Raw genomic sequence first — 19367 nt, forward strand, 5'->3', positions numbered from 1 at the left:
CTCTTTGAATCCATCGATTGTAGGAAATTTGCTTGTCGCCATGGCTTTGCAAGGTTAAAACCTGCTTTTGATTAAAAATTTGGATGAAGTTGATGAGTAGCTTACATGGTTGCTGCATTTCCATGTATTCAAAAATGCCGAAAGAATTGTGACAGCAGCAGGCCTTGCAAGAAAAAGGAATTAGTGCCATTTTAGTGGCAGCTTGACATGGCCCCTCCTCTAATCAATGAATAACACATCATCAATTAAACCCTAAAACAAGTGACAGTGTCATTTCATTGGCGCTCCTGTGCAACAATAAATCATCACTTAATCAGGGGCTGTCATTTTATTAACCCCCTGGGCCCTTACCCTACCTCGGTATTTTTCAAGCACTCACTTGGTCATGTGAGTGCCAAGTGGCCGTGACTGTCCTGTGAAAAAATAATCAGCAGAGTCAGAGTCTCGCAGATTAATTGCGCTTGGCATCTTTTAAATGGTAGTGTTACGTGTACTCAATGATATCCCACACATCCTTTAGAACAAATTGAAGGACACCATTAGTTTATCAGAAGCGTCTCCAATGATCAATCATCATCGTCGTCATCATGTCCACGACTTCTTGTTATTCCCTCCCCGCACCTTTCCTCTCCCTGTTGGCGCCTGCTAATCCCTCAGCTCACAGGTACACGGATGCTGGGGACTTGATCATCGCATGAGTTGGTAAGCTGCCACTCAACTGGTCTCAGCTTTAACGGATGTGTGATGCTTCATCATCAGACAAAGGTGGCAGAGTGATGGAAGCTTGCGTGACCGTGGTAGAGAGAGAGAGAGAGAGAGAGAGAGAGAGAGAGAGAGAGAGAATATTCTGCACGTGTTGTTGAGACATTTAGACCTTTGAATTCTGTTTGAATTTGCTGACATTTCACTTGATTGTTACTAACCCTGATGATCAGGATGCTCACAAAGCCGGCATGCAGCACCTCACCCGAAAAGCTTGTGATTGTGCTTGTAATAGGTGCACTGCGTCAGGTTATCATATTCATGGTCCAACAGCACAGAGGTATGGGTCGCTTATATCTCACCAAGCTAGATGGAATGGTCTATAGTTGCCGTTGCTGCCACACTCATCTTGCGAACCTGGATGAGTTGATGGCTAAGGTATGCCTTGTTTGTGCTTAGTTCCCTCTTTATGTAACTCTGTCTATCTTTGTCTAATATCAGCATTAATTTCTGCTAATGGGTATGCACATAGTCGTTTGAAACAGACTGTTGTAAGATGAGTAACAAAGTCAATATAGCGATTTGAATGAGATCATTGAACTTGCAAAAGTGTAGCTAAGTCGAGATCAATGTATGTGCGAGGGCACACCCCCTCATTGGAAACAGAGGACTATTTCACTTCACATCCCTAAATTAAGATGCTGGGTCAGACCCCCCAATGAAAATAGATTTTGCTTCGTGTCTGCCAATTAAGATGCCAGGCAGCTCTCTGCCAAATTTGTCATTAATGCAAGCATTACAAAGCAGAAGGATCTGAAGAGGAGATCCTCGGCTTGTCAGCTCTACCTCTAGAAGATCAATGCCCTGCTCAAAAGATACTTCAAAGTTCTAGATCCCCAAAAAGATCAAACAAATACAACTCTAGATGGTTATGATTGTTGAATACAGCCGTTAGACAACTTTGCAAGAAATATATCACAAACGATAGCTCACTTGAGAACGATGGAGCAGTGGCATTGCCTGGTGCAATCATCACCATCACTTGACACGGACGAATTTGCAACAGCATATTAACAAAAGACAGTGCAGAGGGTTCCTTTGTGGTTGGTGATGGCAGCAGATGAACTTGCTTTTATTAGAAGAGGACGGGTTGTGGGGTTTTAACTTTTTACATCACCTTTGGGGCACGACAAATATTTTGAAAATGCAGGGATTAAATTTCTTGGATTTATAGAGCGATTGCATATGTGGGATTTGGAATAGAGTCACTTGTCATGTATTATCAACTTCAACTTCTAGAAATGTTGAAAAAATTACACTTCTAGGTCTTGCCAAACATAACTTCTCTATTATTGAAAGTGAAAAAGAATTGCTTGCGTGATAGTCATAACTACAAAACCTAGACATGCCAATGTGGTCATCAATGAGTGTGTGTGTTGTCTTGATAGGTCATCATGAGTATTTGTAATTTTGGGATAGGAAGCAATGCCAAAGCAATATCCATAAATCAAAGATGTAATACACAGACTGTTACCATGGCAATATGGGCAGTAGACATAACATGTGGGTGGGGCACACAGTCAAAGTGCTAATGTGGCAATTGGACATGATACCATGTGGTAATTGGACAATTGGCTGGTTGGTTTACCACTTCAATAGAGGGGCTCTTCTTCCTTTCTCATCCATCATTAGCAAGACACAGACAAGGCGCTGGATGTTGCAAGTTGTGGATCGGATTAGATGAGCAAAAGTTGTTTGTGGTTGTGTCTTGGTGAAACTAGCCTTTCTTTTTGTAGAAGGGTGGTTCAGAATTGTTGCTGGGACCTGGGTCCAACATTGTTACTGGCTCTGCTTTCAGACCAAATTGCCATGTGATGTTGAACTTCTTCCTGCTTGGGCCAACTGAGATTAATCAGTCATCATACAGCAGCTTCTTCTCTTTTTGGTAATCACATTGATTGCATGGTCAGGAAGCTCCATGATCTTGAACATGTTGATCAAAGGCACGGGACCCTTTCTTTTATCGTTTTGCTGCTTTTGGGCATCTTATACTTGTGCTTTGAGGCATTCATGCAGGCAGTAGGCGTCTCTCTTGCATGTAGAAGTAGGTTTTACTAAGGGGATCCCCGAACCCCTCATCCCTGACCTTGGCCTTCCTGCCACAATCTGGATGGGCTAGTCTTGTTGAGCATAAGATACCGCCGGTGCTGCAATGGCAGAAGTTCCTGGGTTTTGCTAGTTTGTGAAAGTAATCATCCCATTTCCTTGATAGCCTCCTTCCTAAGAAAGATGGCTGCATGCATTGTACTTGCACACATCTCTGTATGAGCAGAAATCTTGCAGGTGTTGAGCTAAAAATGCATTAGCTTTTCTTAAATAGCCCCAAAACATGCTTAATTAATGAAGACACCTAGTTTTTTTAAAAGAAACACGATCCTAGAGAGTTTCTATGTCCCATAAGCACAAACCCATTTGGGAGGGCCCAAACTTTAGATAAATGTGTATGCTGCTCTCCATTTAGTCCTAAATCTCATCTTTCTTTTGAGACCCTTGAGGGACTGCTCCACTTGAAGTGCTGATCTGATCATGTTATCCAGAGCAGTAGTCTCTAGTTATGTAGGAGCTAGAGCAGCAATCTTTTCAGGCTCTGGATATAAAATAATTAAGAACTTTTTTGGCTGGTGCAATAGCAGTAATCAATTGGAGCAAGATGTGGAATTTAGCAGTGTAGGTTTGCACATTTAGATCTCCTTGCTTGAGGCTTCTCAAGTGTTCCACCTTTTGGGGATCAATTTTATCTTGATGGAATTGGCTCAAAATGGCTGCAACATATTCAAGTAGTACGTTCTGATATCAGAATTTTTAGAGGCTGGTATAGTAGTAGAAAGTCTAATTTCAGCTCCTCCTAGTGTTTTTGAAGTTCTAGATACCTTGTGTGTTTGAAATTGGGAAGGGAACCCATGCTATATGCAGATTACCAAAAAGAAACGCCTAGTCATATGGATTTTTGATAGGAAGTGAACGGGACATCTCAAGCCTAGGTAACTTACCAACCAGCCCAAGGTACATTCAACTTAGATACTATCTAGAAGCTACATTAGGATTATCCATTTCTCTCATGGTGTTTGTGAGTGTATCAAAGATACCTCCAATTGCATGGAAGAGTGTCAACTATAGCTTTTAGCTGTTTGGAAGTGAAGAGCCTTCCTACATGGGGGAAAAATGCATTCACATGGCATTTTAAGCCACTATCATGCCTATTAATCTTGCCCTACGTCTTAGCGTGAGCATCCACTTAAGAAATCAATAGTGTCAAGTGCTCAATCAGTTCTTAGATTTATTCTTTGCTTGCAAGACACTTCATTGTGTGTGATTTTACTTTTGTAAATGTATGGCAATCTTTATTTTAACTAGTAGAAGTGTTGTTTCTTTGAGAGAAAGGGAAAGCTATGTAGACTATTGTTGAGACTTGTATCTATGTAACATAGAAGGCTTCTAATAATAGCAGCAAAGAAACACGTTTCTTTACTTTCAAAACTTACGAAACGTTTCATAAAGTACGAAACGTTTCTTTGCATAAAAAACGTGGGGAGGGGGGACCCCGAAAAAAAAACGAGTTAGTCTGTAAAAAAATAAAGGTTAGTGTTAGTCTATGGTCGATGGAAAAAAAAGCAAAAAAAATTAAAAGAAACGTACCTTTCATCACTCATGACTTGTCGCGTGTGCAGCCTCTCACAACTCACGTCTCCCGTCTCGCTCATGTGTCTTGATTTTGCCCCGCTGACCGTTGACAGTCCCATGCCACCTCCTCCGCTTGTCCGCTTGTTCGCCCCGTCGACTATCCGCTTTTGCCCCATTGACCATCGAGAGTCCCAAATCCCACGCCAGCTCCTCTGCCTGTTCACTTCTATGCCTACCCGCTTCTGCCCTATCGATAGCCCTATGCAAAAGATAGAATTGTAGGGGACCAAATGAGATCAACCCCAACTCCTTCAAGGTGGAAATTCGCTTAGAAGAATTGCTGCATCCTACACATGAGGATGATGAGGTGTGGGTCTTACTTGCAGCAGAGAGAGCACAACTTTGGTATCAAACAAAATCTAGGGCTAGGGGTGCTGATGTATCAATTTCAGCAGAAGGTTCCAGTAGGATGGTAGCAATTAGTGCTCGAGCTAGTGTCATAAATAACACAAAGGATGATTGGATTGTGAGTGAGGAGGATGAGCATGGGGATGATGATGGTGATAATGGTGGCGATGGTGATGATGATGAGTCTGAGTAGTGACTCATGAGTCATAACTCATGAGGGTTCATGATTTTGGATTAGACTCTAGAGTCTTTTACCTTTTTGGGATTTTCACTTAGTTAGTGTAGTGTCCATGGACCATTATTGTTTGGACATTTCATTATATGACTCTAGTTTCATTTATGAGTTATCTATGATGTATCATGATTCATTTTAGATTTTGACATTTTGTCATTTTGTAACTTGTTTTGAAATGAGAATCATGATATTGCCGCTTCACCCATTTTACATTGCTATTTGCACATGGGCTATGTAAAATGTCTTCTAATTTTCTTTATGTGATATATATGAATCAATGATCATGATGTTTAAGGTTTGATTATAGTATAGCTTATTCAAAGATTAATCTTTGACAATAGTCAACAATGGATTATGGATCATGGATGTGTAATGTGTTATTCCGAATTGACTATATTGTTTCATGTTTTATCACTTTTGCTCATTTCACTTGTTTTTGTTTAAGAGAAAGTTCTATGGAGGTTTAAAACATCTTTCCCTAGTTTAAAACTATTAAAAAACCCTGTATAAAAAAATCTCACGTTTCTTATTTTACCCCCTCTGGAAAGAAACTTATAAAACACGTTTCTAACGTTTCATTTCTAAACGTTTCAGACGTTTCAGACTGCTATGCTTCTAATATTTGACTGTTTGTCTTTGCACTCTCTTTAATAGGCAATGGTAATGCATTAGATTTTGGTGGTGAAGTTTTCATAGTATTTACTATTAGCTACTTAAGTGAGATTATTTGTTAAATGAGTAATAATTGCTTACTATGTTGTTAAATGAGTAATAATTGCTTACTCTTAGAACATAATTAGAATACCAATATCAAATGACTGATTTGAATGTTAGGGTATCTGTCATGAGAATGTGATTTAAGCATAAGAGAGCAGTAGACCATCACTATAGAGCTCTAGAGTTTGATTGAGGTGACAACATGGAAGGTGTGCTTGGAGCAGAGGGTGGCAGTAGGAAGTTGCAAACTCAATCATAGAACGGCCGTTGAAGTTGCAAACTCAGTTGTAGGACGGCCGCCAACAGGGAGAAGATGGTCGCCAACAGGGAGAAGATGGTCACCAATTGCCGCCTGGGGGTGAAAAGGCCGAATACAGATTGCAGGGCTAGCACGTGATGATGAGAAACAACTACCACTTATCGCCTAGTTGATGGAGAGTCTAATGCATGAAGAAGGAGGCAGTTTGTAGGTTTGCGATGATAGAAGGACCAAACACAGTAGAAAAGTGAGAATCTGCACTGAAGGGATGAGACTAAATGATGGGTAGCCTATCTATTCATAGATGTTGAAGGGTGCCCCAAAAATTAGGGTTTTGGGGGACCATTGAAACTCTCTCGAATCATGCATAAAATTTGCATTTTTCATTCATTAAGTGTGTTTTGGGGAAGTTAAAAAATGCTAATTAGTTGTTGTAAAGTGTGTTTTAGCTGAACACCCCTCTCTCAAGCCTAAAACTAAGGCTAAAAGGGAAGGCCGACAATGTTTACCCCAATGTGTCCTATCCCAAAGTTGCTAGAGCATTGGACAAAGGTTGTATGTCAACTACCCAGTGGCCTACCGAGACTATAGATGTGATGGTTATCTTAGCAAGGGAGTCCAAGTAGTCACCCCAAAGAGAGCCCTGCAAAAGCGAATGGAAGCACATTGAACTTTTTTTTTGTTGTGATTGTTTTTTTTTGCGGAAAGTTAATTTTAGGAACATGGCCGATTAAGTAACAGTGACCTAGAAGACAGGAGTAGGGATGGTATATACAACATATCACACAAAAAAATACAAGCTTAGGATGTTGATGACAAGGGAAAGATGATGAAGTATCATGGAAAGAAGGATGGTCGTGTAATCCGCTGGTGGAAATAACCTAGGATCCGTCCAGTGGTACTCTGCACAATGGGATGTATAGTATGCTATATGCTGAAGAATGCTCATGCAACAGGTGCTACTTGGACAATGTCTCTCATAGAAAAATTATTCACTTTGCCAAGTGTCCTAGTACAAAGATGATGAAATCATGCAATGCATGAGGGAAGGTACAACAGGTGGGGAGGTCGATGTTGAAGGCAAGTGTCGAAACCTGTAGACTACCAAGAAGGGGGAATCCCCTCTCAACCTAGATATCAATGCCGAATAAGGAAGAGGAACTTGAGGATGTCAGTCTTCATGTGGTGCCGAGAACCATGTGGACGAAGATAATAAAGCATCCTTATTGGAAGAGCAAGGATAGAAGACACCACCATGATAGCATGAGAGATGCTACACGATTTGCCGTGGAAGGGGAAGCCTCCCTGCTGGTAGGAGAGCAAAGCTCCAAGTAGATGGAACCATGAAAGAAACGGTGTGTATCTTCTCTCTCTATCTCAAGAAGGTATTTGTTGCCAAAGGGGCTGTGTTTCTTTGGTTCCGTCGGGAGGAAGTGGTGTCACCCTTGTTTTGGCTTGCATCTTGCGAGTTCTTGCCACTGGTGGTTTTCCCTCTCGAAGAAGAGGCTAGTAACCCTCACCTCTTTGAATGGATGTGTGTGGACTTCTTATGGACTTGATCATGTAGGCTCGTGTAATGCAACGACTGACACCCAAACTTGTAGAAGGTCGGCAATCTAGGTAGCGAGATAATATGCTGGATAAAATGGAAGTATTTATTGGGCAACTTATTCAAGAAGAATGATATGGTGTATTTGGTCTTCCACTTCTGATTCCATCCATTACTTAGTACATACTAGTAATTTACCTATTTTTGTAGCCACTTGTAATGGAGTAGTACTCTAATTCCCTTTACATTCAACCATTGTAAATAGTCTACCAATGTTTTTGAGGACAAAAACTTCTTTTGAGTGGGGATGGAATGCAAGAGATGGGAAGTAGGGTACATAGGGGCAGGTATAAAAGGTGAAGGTACTAATCATTTCGTACTAGTTTTTGATATAGTAAAAGTATCTTATTGCCTCATCTCTCTCCTCACAACTTTCATGGCTGTCATCTTCTTTCCTATTCTGTGTTTCTCTCTCTTCTTCTAGTGTTTCTCACACCTCTTTCTTCTTTCTCACATCATCACCTCACTTGGGGATCTAGTAGTGGCAAACTTGGCTAGTAAATGCCGATACTCGGTCAACTTGACTTTCAAATCATCTCCTTCCTTAATGGAAAACTCTTGAAGCTCAAAATCAAGATCAGTACATCGAGTGCGATCTAGTGCCGCATAGCGGTCAATGAGATGACTCTACCCTCAGATGTGAGGAAAAAATGTTGTAACTGAGAGTGGAATTTAGGAAGCAATCCCTGCATTAACTCAACATTGGTGTTGGGTGTAAAGTCTCTTCAGGTGTAACGGCTGTTTTTTGTCATGTTTTGGGCAGTTTTCATCAAATTTTGTCTTAATTTTTGCAAGTATGCCCCTTGCTCAGTGAGACGAGGGTTTGCGTGTGTAAGCACAGTTTTTAGATTTGTGCCCAAAAATTTGGGGCTTTCTTAGATTTGATGCTATTAATGCATAACAATGACATTTGACCCAGAAATTGCAAAAATTGTGCACATTGGCTTTGAAAATTTTGGGGCTTTTCATGTATCATTGAAATTTTGCTTAGCTGAGTCAAATTTATTGACATTGGTGCACATTTGGACCCAAGAAATTTGGGGCTTTTGCAAAATTTGCTTGTTTTATACTCTTGGGAACATCTATTAATGCAATTAGGGTAGATTGGTCAGCGAAAATTTGGGGCTTTTGCTGAAATTTGTGAATTTTGGCAAAATTGATGTGCGAAATACACTTTGGAGACTTTGCTGAAGCAATCTTGGTGCTGTAAGTAGTGTAATTTGAGTTTATTGTCTCCCACTTGTGAGATTTTGGAGGAATTGCACAGAAATTTGGTGGTTCTTTGTGTATCAGAAGTTGGCTTGGCCACATATGTATGCGGTACACATGTTAGGTAGCTCCTATTGAGTTGATGTATTGCTGAATATTCATAGTGCAGCAGTCTTAGTGATCATTTGCAGATTTGGGATTATTGCAGATGTATTTTTGGTGATATTGCTGAAGTGGGAGTCACCTTGCAGTGATGTAGGCATGGAATGCATGCTGAAATCTCATGTTATATTAATGAAAGTCATTCTTTCTATTGCTGTACGTGTATTTGGATCAAATCTTACTCTTATTTCTTGAAATTTTGGGTTGAAATTAGCTGAATATTCAGCCTGTTATTTACTGTTATAAAATACAGCATTGGTACTTGGCACTTTGCTGAATAATGGCTACTAATGCTTCCAGCAACAATCACACTAAATCCCTTCTTGAAATCAAGAGGTTTGATGGCATTGGCTTTGATCTGTGGAAGGATAGGATGCAAGGCATTTTGTTTCTCAAGGTCTATGATGATGTTCTCTTGGAAACCAAGTCTGCAGCTATGACAATGAGGATTGGGCTAGACTCAACAAGAAGGCCATTGCATATATTAAAGTGGCTGTATTTGATGATGTACTTACAGACATTAAGTGTCTTGATACGGCTTATGCTGTATTGGAAAGTTAATGGATACTTATGAAAATACAATCCCAGTGAATCAAGTGTATCTCATGTGCAAGCTTGTGAACATGGAGTTAGATGAGTCTAAGCCAACATTTGAGCATTTGAGTGCTTTCACAGGAATTTTGAGTCAATTGCAAGGCTCTGGTTTGTAGCCCTTCAATGATAAAGTGAAGGCTATTTTCGTGTTGATGACTTTCCTTGATAGCTGGGAGTCTTTGGTTGTTTCACTTAGTAACAACCCTGCTTTAACCTTTGATGGTGTTAGGGGCTCTATTCTCAATGAGGAGATTAGAAGAAAGTCTAGTGGAAAAAGCAATGGTTCAGCCTATCATCTTAGAGGCAGTTCAGAGAAGAGTGGTAATGCAAAAAATAAAGGCAAAAGTAGGAGTAAAAGCAAGGGCAAACAACAAGATGTTACTTGTTATCGGTGTGGGCATAAAGGGCATAAAAAGCCCGATTGTCGATACTACAAGAAAGTACAAGAAAGAAAGAAACAACAAGGAAAGAAAAAGAAGGATGATAAGAAAGATGGTAATAGCTCTGTCTCAAAAGAAGTTGCAAAGGTAAATGTTGCATCTAGTGTGGTCATTGAAGAGCTCTTTGATACCGGAGAGATACTTATTGCAGCCTCATGCAATAATGATATAGAAATTATGGCAATAACAAGTGATATGCACATCACCAAAAAGGAGGTCATTGATGCTTTACTTTTAGCTCATGATGGTTGTCCCAATCATGGATAGTGAATAACGGCGTCTCTTTTCATGGTACTCTCTCTTTGGAGTCATTTTCAGAATACACTGCAGGTTGCCTAGGCAAGGTTTACTTGGGCAACAACTATGTATGTGAGATAGAAAATGTAGATACCATTCACTTGGCCCTTGAAAATGACCAAGAGCTGATTTTATAGGATGCCAGATATGTACCTAGTATAAAGAAAAGTCTATTGTCAGCTGGGCAGCTTGATGCAAGAGGATATTTTACTACCTTTGGTGGTGGATCTTGGAAGGTCCACAAGGACTCTATGTTGATTGTCAAGGGCAGCAAAAAAGGGGGCTTTGTACTATTTGCATTGTAAAGCATTACTTGGTAAGTTTTTGGCTATGGTTGAAGTTCACTCATAGATGAAACTTTTGGCACAAAAGACTTGGCCATATGATTTAGAAAGGCCTTGAGGTTCTCTCCTCTTCAGGGAGATTTGATGTAAAAGGCTCAGGTCTCGACTTTTGTAATGATTGCATATATGGAAAACATTTGAAGTCTACTTATTACTCTTGTCCCGTTAAGAAGTTCAATGCTCTTAATTTAATACACTTTGATATGTGCACTATGCTTGTTATTTCATATGGGAATGCACAATACTTTGTTACTTTTATTGATGATTTTAGTAGAAAGTCATGGGTGTATGTGTTAAAGAGCAAAAATGAAGTGTTGGATGCCTTAAAAAGGTTCCATGCTTTTGTTACCACATAGAAAGGGCTTAAGTTAAGAGCTATAAGAATGGATAATGGGGGTGAGTATGCTTCTAATGAGTTCAAAAAGTCTTGTGAGATGCATGACATTAAGAGAGAGTTGATAGCCCCTTATAATTTTGCATCAAATGACATGGCTGAAAGATATAATCTTACACTTTGTGAGAGAGTCATATGCATGCTGTCCACAGCTAACCTCCCATAGCAGTTTTGGGGGGAGGCTCTTAAAACTGTAGTTCATGTATGCAATCGCTCTCCCAATTATGCATTGGAAAATGGCATTCCTAAAGAGGTTTGGCGTGGCAAACTTGCTTGATATGACCATTTGTATGTCTTTGGTTGTGATGCCTTTGTGCATGTTTCTATAGATCAGAGGACTAAATTGAAATCCATCAAGGGCATCTTCATGGGATATGGAGATGAGGGAGAGATGCGTTACAGAGTTTGGCTTTCTTTCTCAAGGCAGGAAGATAGTATGCAGCCGAGACATAGTATTTAATGACACAAAGTTACTGAAACATGCTACACAAGGTGACCTTGACAAAAAGAAGGTCAAATTTCAGCATGAACAGCCAGCCATTCAGCAGCCGTTAGCTGAAGATTTTGTTCCTTTCAATGCTGAAAATGAGCAGCAACCTATTGTGCTACAGCCAGAAGATAATGGACATCAAATAATAGATGCATAGGATGGAATAGGACATCAAGAAGAACATGCTGAAAATAGGTTACAGCAGTAAGAAAATGCTGAAAATCAGTCACCAAGTGATGGTGTGCACATACCTGAGGATGTAGGCCCATTGCCTAACAATACAGATCATTGTGTAAGAAGGTCTACACGTGTCAAAAGGCAGCCACAGAGGTTTTAGCCATCTTTGGATTGCATGTTATTGACTGATGAAGGTGAGCCGTTGACATTTAGAGAGGAATAGTCATGTGAAAAAAAGAGAAAGTAGGAGCGTGCTATGCAAGAAGAGATGAAGTCTCTGTATGCAAATAACACATGGGAAATTGTACCTTAGCCCAAGGATAGGAAAGCTATTCCTAACAAATGGGTTTACAAGGTGAAATGTATTGATGGGAAGCCCAAGTTCAAGGCATGCTTGGTTGCTAAGGGCTATACACAGAAGGAAGGCATAGACTTCGAGGAGGTTTTTTCACTAGCGGTAAAGATGACTATGTTGCATGTTTTGTTTGCTCTCACTGCATCCTTGGATTTAGAGCTGGATCAAATGGATGTGAAGACTCCTTTTCTTCATGGTGACGTGGATAAAGAGCTGTACATAAAACAGCCCGAAGATTTTGCTATTCCAAGGAAAGAGCATTTGGTTCGTAAGTTGAAACGTAGCTTATATGGGTTGAAACAAGCCCCTAGATAGTGATATAAAAAGTGTGATACTTTTATGCTCAGCCATGGATTAAACACAGTTATGCAGATCACTGCTTATACACTAAAAATGTTGATGATGGAAGTCTTATTGTGCTGGTCTTATATATGGATGACATGCTGATTGTAGGAAAGCATAAGAGTACTTTGAATGCTCTTAAAAGGTAGTTGAGTTCAGCCTTCTCAATGAAAGATTTGGGGACAGCTGAACACATTTTGGACATGCGCATTAAATGAGATAGAGGGTGGCACTTGTTGTTTCTCTCACGGGACAAGTACATTAGCAAATTACTTGACAGGTTTAATATGGTTGATGCTAAGCCTCTTGATGTGCCTTTACCGCCACATACAAAGCTTAGCAAAATTGATTGCCCAATAGATGATGCAGTTGCTAGTGCTATGAAGGGCATACCTTATGCATCAGCTTGTGCACCTTTGATGTATGCCATGGTTGCAACTCACCCTGACATTGCTCATGCAGTAGGAGTTGTTAGTAGATTTATGTCTAACCGTGGCAAGCCATAGAAGTGTATATGCTATGGAAAGGGTACACTAGAGTTGTAGGGATTCTGTGATTTGAACATGGTAGGAGATCTTGACACTAGGAAATCCATCAGTGGATATGTCTTTACTTTGGCCAGTGGGGCTATCTCTTGGTGTTCAAGGTTGCAGAAATTGTGGCACTAAGTACTACAAAGGCTGAATATATCTCAGCCATAGAAGCTTCTAAGGTAGCTATTTGGCTTGGTCGTTTGGTCAAGGATTTTGGTCTCTCTTCACGTACTCTAGTGCTTGGTTGTGATAGCCAGAGGGCATTATGTTTGGCTAAGAATGCCATGTTTCATGCAGGTACCAAACCCATAGATGTTCGGTACCACTTCATTCGACAAGTCTTGGATGATGGTCTTGTCACATTGGCTAAGGTCAAGACCCAAGATAACCTTGCAGATGTTCTCACTAAGAGTCTTGCAAAGGTTCAGCATGAACATTGCATTCGATTAGTGGGAGTCGGCTAGCTTTAAAGGTACCACTGCAGGTCTTTAAGTGGGAGGTTGTTGGGTGTGAAGTCCCTCAATCTTTGTGTATAAACTTATACGGGTGTGAACACATTCTTATTTGTTCCCTTATATATAAATACATTTTATTATTTGTGTACCGTGATGAGCTGATACACTCATCTTGGGATTCTCACTCTCACTCTCACACTCAACATTGCTGCTACACTTCTGACTAGCATTCTCATTGCGCACTCATTCCAACAATTGATTGTGGCATTGCAGGCTTTCCAATGAGGAATATGATTAGGGTGAGCTAATCGAGGGTTTGCGCCGGCATAGGCTCGGTACTAACGATGAGGTCCCAAAGTCCTTGAGATTCAAGCACTTGTCGCATGAAGTTTGACTAAGTGGTAAAATTCAACCTGTTAAAACGAGTCTTGCCTTCTGTGAGTGTCTAGGGGTAGTAAGGGGGATGCCCATTACAACCTTCCCAAAGTGGAAGGATGTGGTAAAGTGGAGATAGGTGAAAGGTAGGATGGAGAAAGACAAAGTGTTAGGAGCGGAGATGGAAGATCCAACCCCTAGTGTGCTTTGAGTAGAAGTGGAGTGTAATCCAAGATTTTGGAATGAAGATGTGAGTAGATCAGAATGTGGAGAAGATGGCAGTGGGATGGGAGGGAGTTGAGAAGTGTGGCTTATGTGCTCAAATGAAATAGATGGTAGAGATATACCCGATGAAGAGTGTCTACTTCGAAAACCTTCTCTATTAAAGTTAACATATTGGAAATCATCTGGATCCTGCACACCAAAAGGAGAAACAGAAGAGGGTTTTGCCTCATACGACTTAAAAGGGTTATACGAACTGGATACAAGGCTTGGCTGTGATGATGAAGGAGATGGGTTGCCAGACGGCCGAATGTTGTGGTCCCTTCAAGATCGTGGGGAGATGGCTAGTCTCACCAATCGGTTCAAACGGAATAGTAGTACTCATCGGAGGAGTGTAAAGCGAACTATATGTGATGTGCAAGTACTCCTCAAAATCTTCATCTGTAAGATGACAAAAAGGAGAAGAAGGAGATGGTATAGGTGAAGGTGTGCCTACCTCCTCCTCAAAACCATAATGCCTTCTCAAAGCCTTCAATGATGGATAAGCTTGATAGGGTGTCATAGGATATGAAGAAGAATGTGCCTTAGACATTATGAGTTTGAATTGAGTTGCGTGTGAGTCTTGCTTAAAGACTAGCCTCCACAATCACTGCACGATACTCTTTAGAAGAACATCGGCTTTGATACCATGTGAACATATGCTAGGGTTTACACTGAGGAAACACAACATATACGACCAAGATTAAAACACAAAGACTCAGATAGAGACGAGCAAAACTCAAGCCCTAAACACAAAACGCAAAAACTCAAAACTCAAATGCAAAGAGACAAACACAGAGAGAAGAAACTCTGAAGTGCGTGAATGCTGTAAATGAATGTAAGAGTGTACAGAATGCCCAAGGGTAGAGCTAGAGATGAATCCCTAGTGTTGTGACCATCGGTCAAAGTGTGGAAGTTGAGGAAAATACCAAATGTTGATCACTGGAGGGTTAGATGATTGAGGCGACAGCAAGGAAGGTGCCTTGAGTAGAAGATAGCATTAGGAAGTTGCAAACACAGTTGTAGGATGGCCACTAGTAGGTGCCTGGAGTAGAAGGCGGCATTAGGAATCTGTGAACGCAGTTGTAGGATGGTCACTAGCAGGGAGAAGATGGTCGCTAACAGGGAGAAGATGGTTGCCAGTTGTGGCCAAGGAGTGAAAAGGCTGAATGCAGACTGCAAGGTTGACGCTTGATGATGAGGGAGGGCTGCCACCTGTCGCCTGGCTGATGTGAATAACACGCACCAAATTTGTGTTTTTCATTAACTAAGTATGTTTTGGGGCTGTTAAAAAATGCTAATCAGCTATAAAGCGTGATTTAGCTCAACATTGGCCTATTGAGGTCTTAGTTTGAAAAGCCAATAACCAAGACTTTTTGAGTAGTAATAGTTGTACTGGCAATTTAGTAACAAGGAAGAAATACTACTAGTGGCACCGATGTTTGGGACCAATCTTTGTTGGTATCTAGGTGCAAGAGCATTCTAGCTCGTTTCATAGCTTTGGTATAATCCTAAATTTCCATCTTTATATTAGCTAGCAGTTGGTAGTTGATATGTGATTAACTTCTTGTTAAGCTCTATTTATAAGCTTTTTAAGCAAGACTATTGAGTATTTAAGTTTCATACCTTTGGTGTAATGGTTAATTATGTTCAAGGCCAATGTTTGAACCACTTAGGTTTTGAAGTCATACTTTCTTGGATTTTTTGCATTGACGTTTATTTTTTGCTTTTTGTTTAGGTATTACTCCTACTTTAGAAAATGTAATCCTTTAAATAAAATATGAATGCCACTTTAAGAAAGATCAAATATTGTGTCATAAGGTATTTATAACAAGATTTTCTTTTTGATCGAGTTGAACATTTTGTTTGTTGCTTACAGACCTTCCATTGCAAGCATGGAAAAGCCTATTTATTCAATTCAGTGTAAGGTCACACCTTTAGTTCTTGTGGATGAAATTGATGTGAAACTTGTCCCATATAGGTTTACCTAGACTTGTTCTTTTGCTTCACAACATTTTAGCTAAAATCATTATCACATCATTGTGAGATTGCAGTGCTTTATGAAGCTACATGCTGTTGATTGTAGCTTTTTATGTTCTTTGAAAGAACATCAATTAGAGCTAAAATTTCATGCAACTTTAAGCCTAGGCTGTTGTTAAGACAATATTGATATTTTTCTGACCATATGTTATAAAGGTTGTTACATAGCAAGATCTCCTTTCTTTTAGTTTACTTTGAGTCATTTCATTTCTTCTTTTAGTTTGTTGTAGGTCGTAATTACGAGGTTGTAGCTCACCTTACTCATGTCACAATCCATTATAGGGAATAATGTCAGGTTGAGGCTTTTATCTCCCTATATTATTTCTGGGTCCTGAAGCGAAGATTTTACTTATGATTAGACAAAGTTTCATGCAAAAACATATACTAATAGGATTAGATTGGATCAATTTGTGTTATCCACATTGTAAAAGCAAGTGCCTAGAACCCAATAGTAGAATATGGCTACATTTAGTAGTGGATTGGATTGAACTAGTTTGGGCTAACTACATTGTGAAGATGAGCGCCTAGGACTAGATAATAAGTAATTACAAAGTTACATTAGGCCAAGGGGCTGTTGTAGTAATGCTAGTTTTAGCTTCTTTTCTTGAGATAGTTAGGACACAAGTATTTTACAAATCAATAGTTAGGATGTGTAGTAGTGTCACTGCTTGGTAGTTTTCTACTAAACTCTAACCCTAATCTCAAGATATTGCAAGCTAAGTGCCATATCAATTATTGTAAAGATGGTTTCCCCAACTTCCCTCTTGAGTACAAAACTTAGACATTATCATTGAGCCTATGGTTTATAAAACCATTGATGTAACTAAATTCCATGGATAATCCTTGTATCAGAATAAACCCTACTTTGATGTATCGCATTTTGTCTATTACAACTGTGAATAATGGAAATGTTTTTATTGTTCCTTCCATTTGTGCAAGATCAATATTTCCTTTAGTCTTAAAACCCAAACTTCCCTCTTAAGTACAAAACTTAGACATTTTCATTGAGCCTCCGGTTTATAAAACCATTAATGTATTTGAATTCCATGGATAATCCTTGTATCAGAATAATCCCTACTTTGATGTATCACATGCTGTCTATTACATCTGTGAATAATTAAAAAGTTTTTATTGTTTCTTCCATTTGTGCAAGATCAATATTTTCTTTAGTCGTGTATAATGAATGTCTAAAAGTTTAAACAAAACCTTACATGGGCTATGCAAAAATTCAATTGTGTGCATTGAAAATCTAGGGCATTACACCTACTCCTAATCCTACCGAGATCCAAGAGAAAAAATTTCTCCTTAAGCAAGTCAATGTTAGTCTTCTTATCTAGAGGATTCATGATGCATTTCATGGCACTCTTCTTAGACCTTTCCTTGGGGGTGTCTTAGAGGCATGATGAGGTGTAACTAGAGGTTAAGGAAATTGATGAAACTTTGTCTCTAGAACAGATATAATAATAAGAGAACACCACATAATAGCAATGAAATGGGAATGGGAATAGGAGATCCTAAGGGAACGAGAATGGAACCCCAAGGGAAGCGGGAATGACTTGTATTGTATACATAATTCATATATCTTGAATTATTCTTTTATATACTTATATAAAAGTTTTTCAAAGAACAAATGTACAATTTATAAAACATGTTAGTCTTTTCCATAGATGATAGATTGGTTACATTGAAATGGCATAAGATTCAAAATAATGATTATCTAAGATTGACCTACATAAAAAGTCAAGAAGCAATAAGTAACAACCATAAGGTAAAGAAAATAGGAGCTTGGAATTGGCAAAATGCATGACCTTATATAATATCTAGTATTGCTATACCAGCCCTTGACCAGAAAGAGCCCATCCAATCTATAGTTGCATCCACCCTCTCTTTTTTTACAAGATCGCAAGCTATTCTCAATGTTCATTGTTTGTTGCATTCTCCTTGACGAGGTTGTGAGAATGCAAAAGTTTCAAGTCCCCCATGCATGGCTCCATTGCCCACGACTACATTATCAGCTTGTCCACTAAAAGGAGGCATTGATTGCTTGTTTTTGCCTTGCACATGCCTTCTCTCCTTTACTTGGGTAGTTTGCTAAGAGGTGCATTTACATTTCCTTAAATGATTGGATTCTTTTGTTTTCAATTGCTTGTATCTTTTGCATTTCCATTTCTTTGCATCTCCCTTTGATGCATAATTTACTTTCTCAAGCTCATCTCACCAATTAGGTCGGGATCTTTTTGTGTTTGAATACTTTGAGCTTGAGGAAGCCATGGCTTATACAAATTCAAGAATCAAAAGCATTAGTTGACCCTCCATGAGAGAGAGAGAGAGAGAGAGAGAGAGAGAGAGAGAGAGTGTGTGTGTGTGTGTGTGTGCGTGCGTGCGTGTGCACGTGCGGAACCTAGAGTTGCTTGGACTACGTGTATGTTATGCATGATGATTCATTTTTGCCAAAGGTTTTGGAGAGTCAGATTCCACAACACTATGTTCTTTCTGATCATTTTCGGCTGGAGTTTGTGATGCAAAAAGAGGCAATTCATATTTTCACACATTATTTGAGCAGGTTGCCATTGCATTTCAATTCTCCGCTATATGCAGTAGTTGTCTCATTCGATTTTCCAAGAAAGGGGTCGGTTTCTTTTGATTTGTTAATCTCTAATGTGCAAAGAGTTGCCAAGCAATCTGGAATCCATCATGCTACACTTAGTAGATAAAGATTGGATACTACTGAAAAGCGTTTGGCATTGGTAGGCTCCACTTTTAGTGGATTTTCCAATTGATCATCTCTTGGTTCTTTATCTATGCAATTTGCCAAGACTCATTAAAGATTTTCTCCTTCAATCTTATCAATAGCCTAAGATTGCTGCCTTATCAGAGGGCTTTTAGGATAATAATTGTTAGACACAAATTTTATTGTGACTTGCATGCCTCTTTTGCAAGGAAAAATGTAGTAAGGCTGAAAAATTCTGCCCTAATGGTGGTTATGTCTTCCCAAGCTATTATGCGAATGTGTAGGGAATATTTTACGGATTTACTTGGGTTGTAGTTACATGTTACACATTTCGGATAGCATGACAATAGCTTGCTCTTATGGTTTATGATTTGGTTAAGGATCTTTGTGTGATATAGTGGAGAGCTTAGATACATTTATATTTGAGGATGAGGCAATGGAAGTTTTGTTGGACTTACCCAATGATAAAAGCCTTGGTTGGAATGACCTTACCATTGAGTTGTTTGCACAATATGTAAATCAGTTGGAACTTAGCAGTACCTTTAACCATTATTTGT

The 19367-nt window shown here is 39.5% G+C and overlaps 1 protein-coding gene across 3 annotated transcripts in view; it reads left to right on the forward strand.

Annotated features, from left to right (window-relative positions):
* Positions 1-476: 476 nt before the first annotated feature.
* Positions 477-19367, forward strand: part of LOC148009565 (protein yippee-like At5g53940) — a 40719-nt gene continuing 21828 nt past the window's right edge. The window contains exons 1-3 of one of the 3 annotated variants that reach the window (XM_087672737.1): positions 477-664; positions 936-1140; positions 15919-15962. In XM_087672737.1, coding sequence (XP_087528863.1) covers positions 588-664; positions 936-1140; positions 15919-15962 — 326 coding nt within the window. In that variant the 5' untranslated portion in view covers positions 477-587. Of the gene's footprint in view, positions 703-935; positions 1141-15918; positions 15963-19367 lie in introns of all 3 variants that reach the window. The other 2 variants (XM_087672738.1, XM_087672740.1) reach the window with 2 other exon arrangements.

Source organism: Lygodium microphyllum, chromosome 30, assembly GCF_053477565.2.
Source record: "Lygodium microphyllum isolate KBCC chromosome 30, Lygodium_microphyllum_v1.1.10, whole genome shotgun sequence".
NCBI lineage: Eukaryota > Viridiplantae > Streptophyta > Polypodiopsida > Schizaeales > Lygodiaceae > Lygodium > Lygodium microphyllum.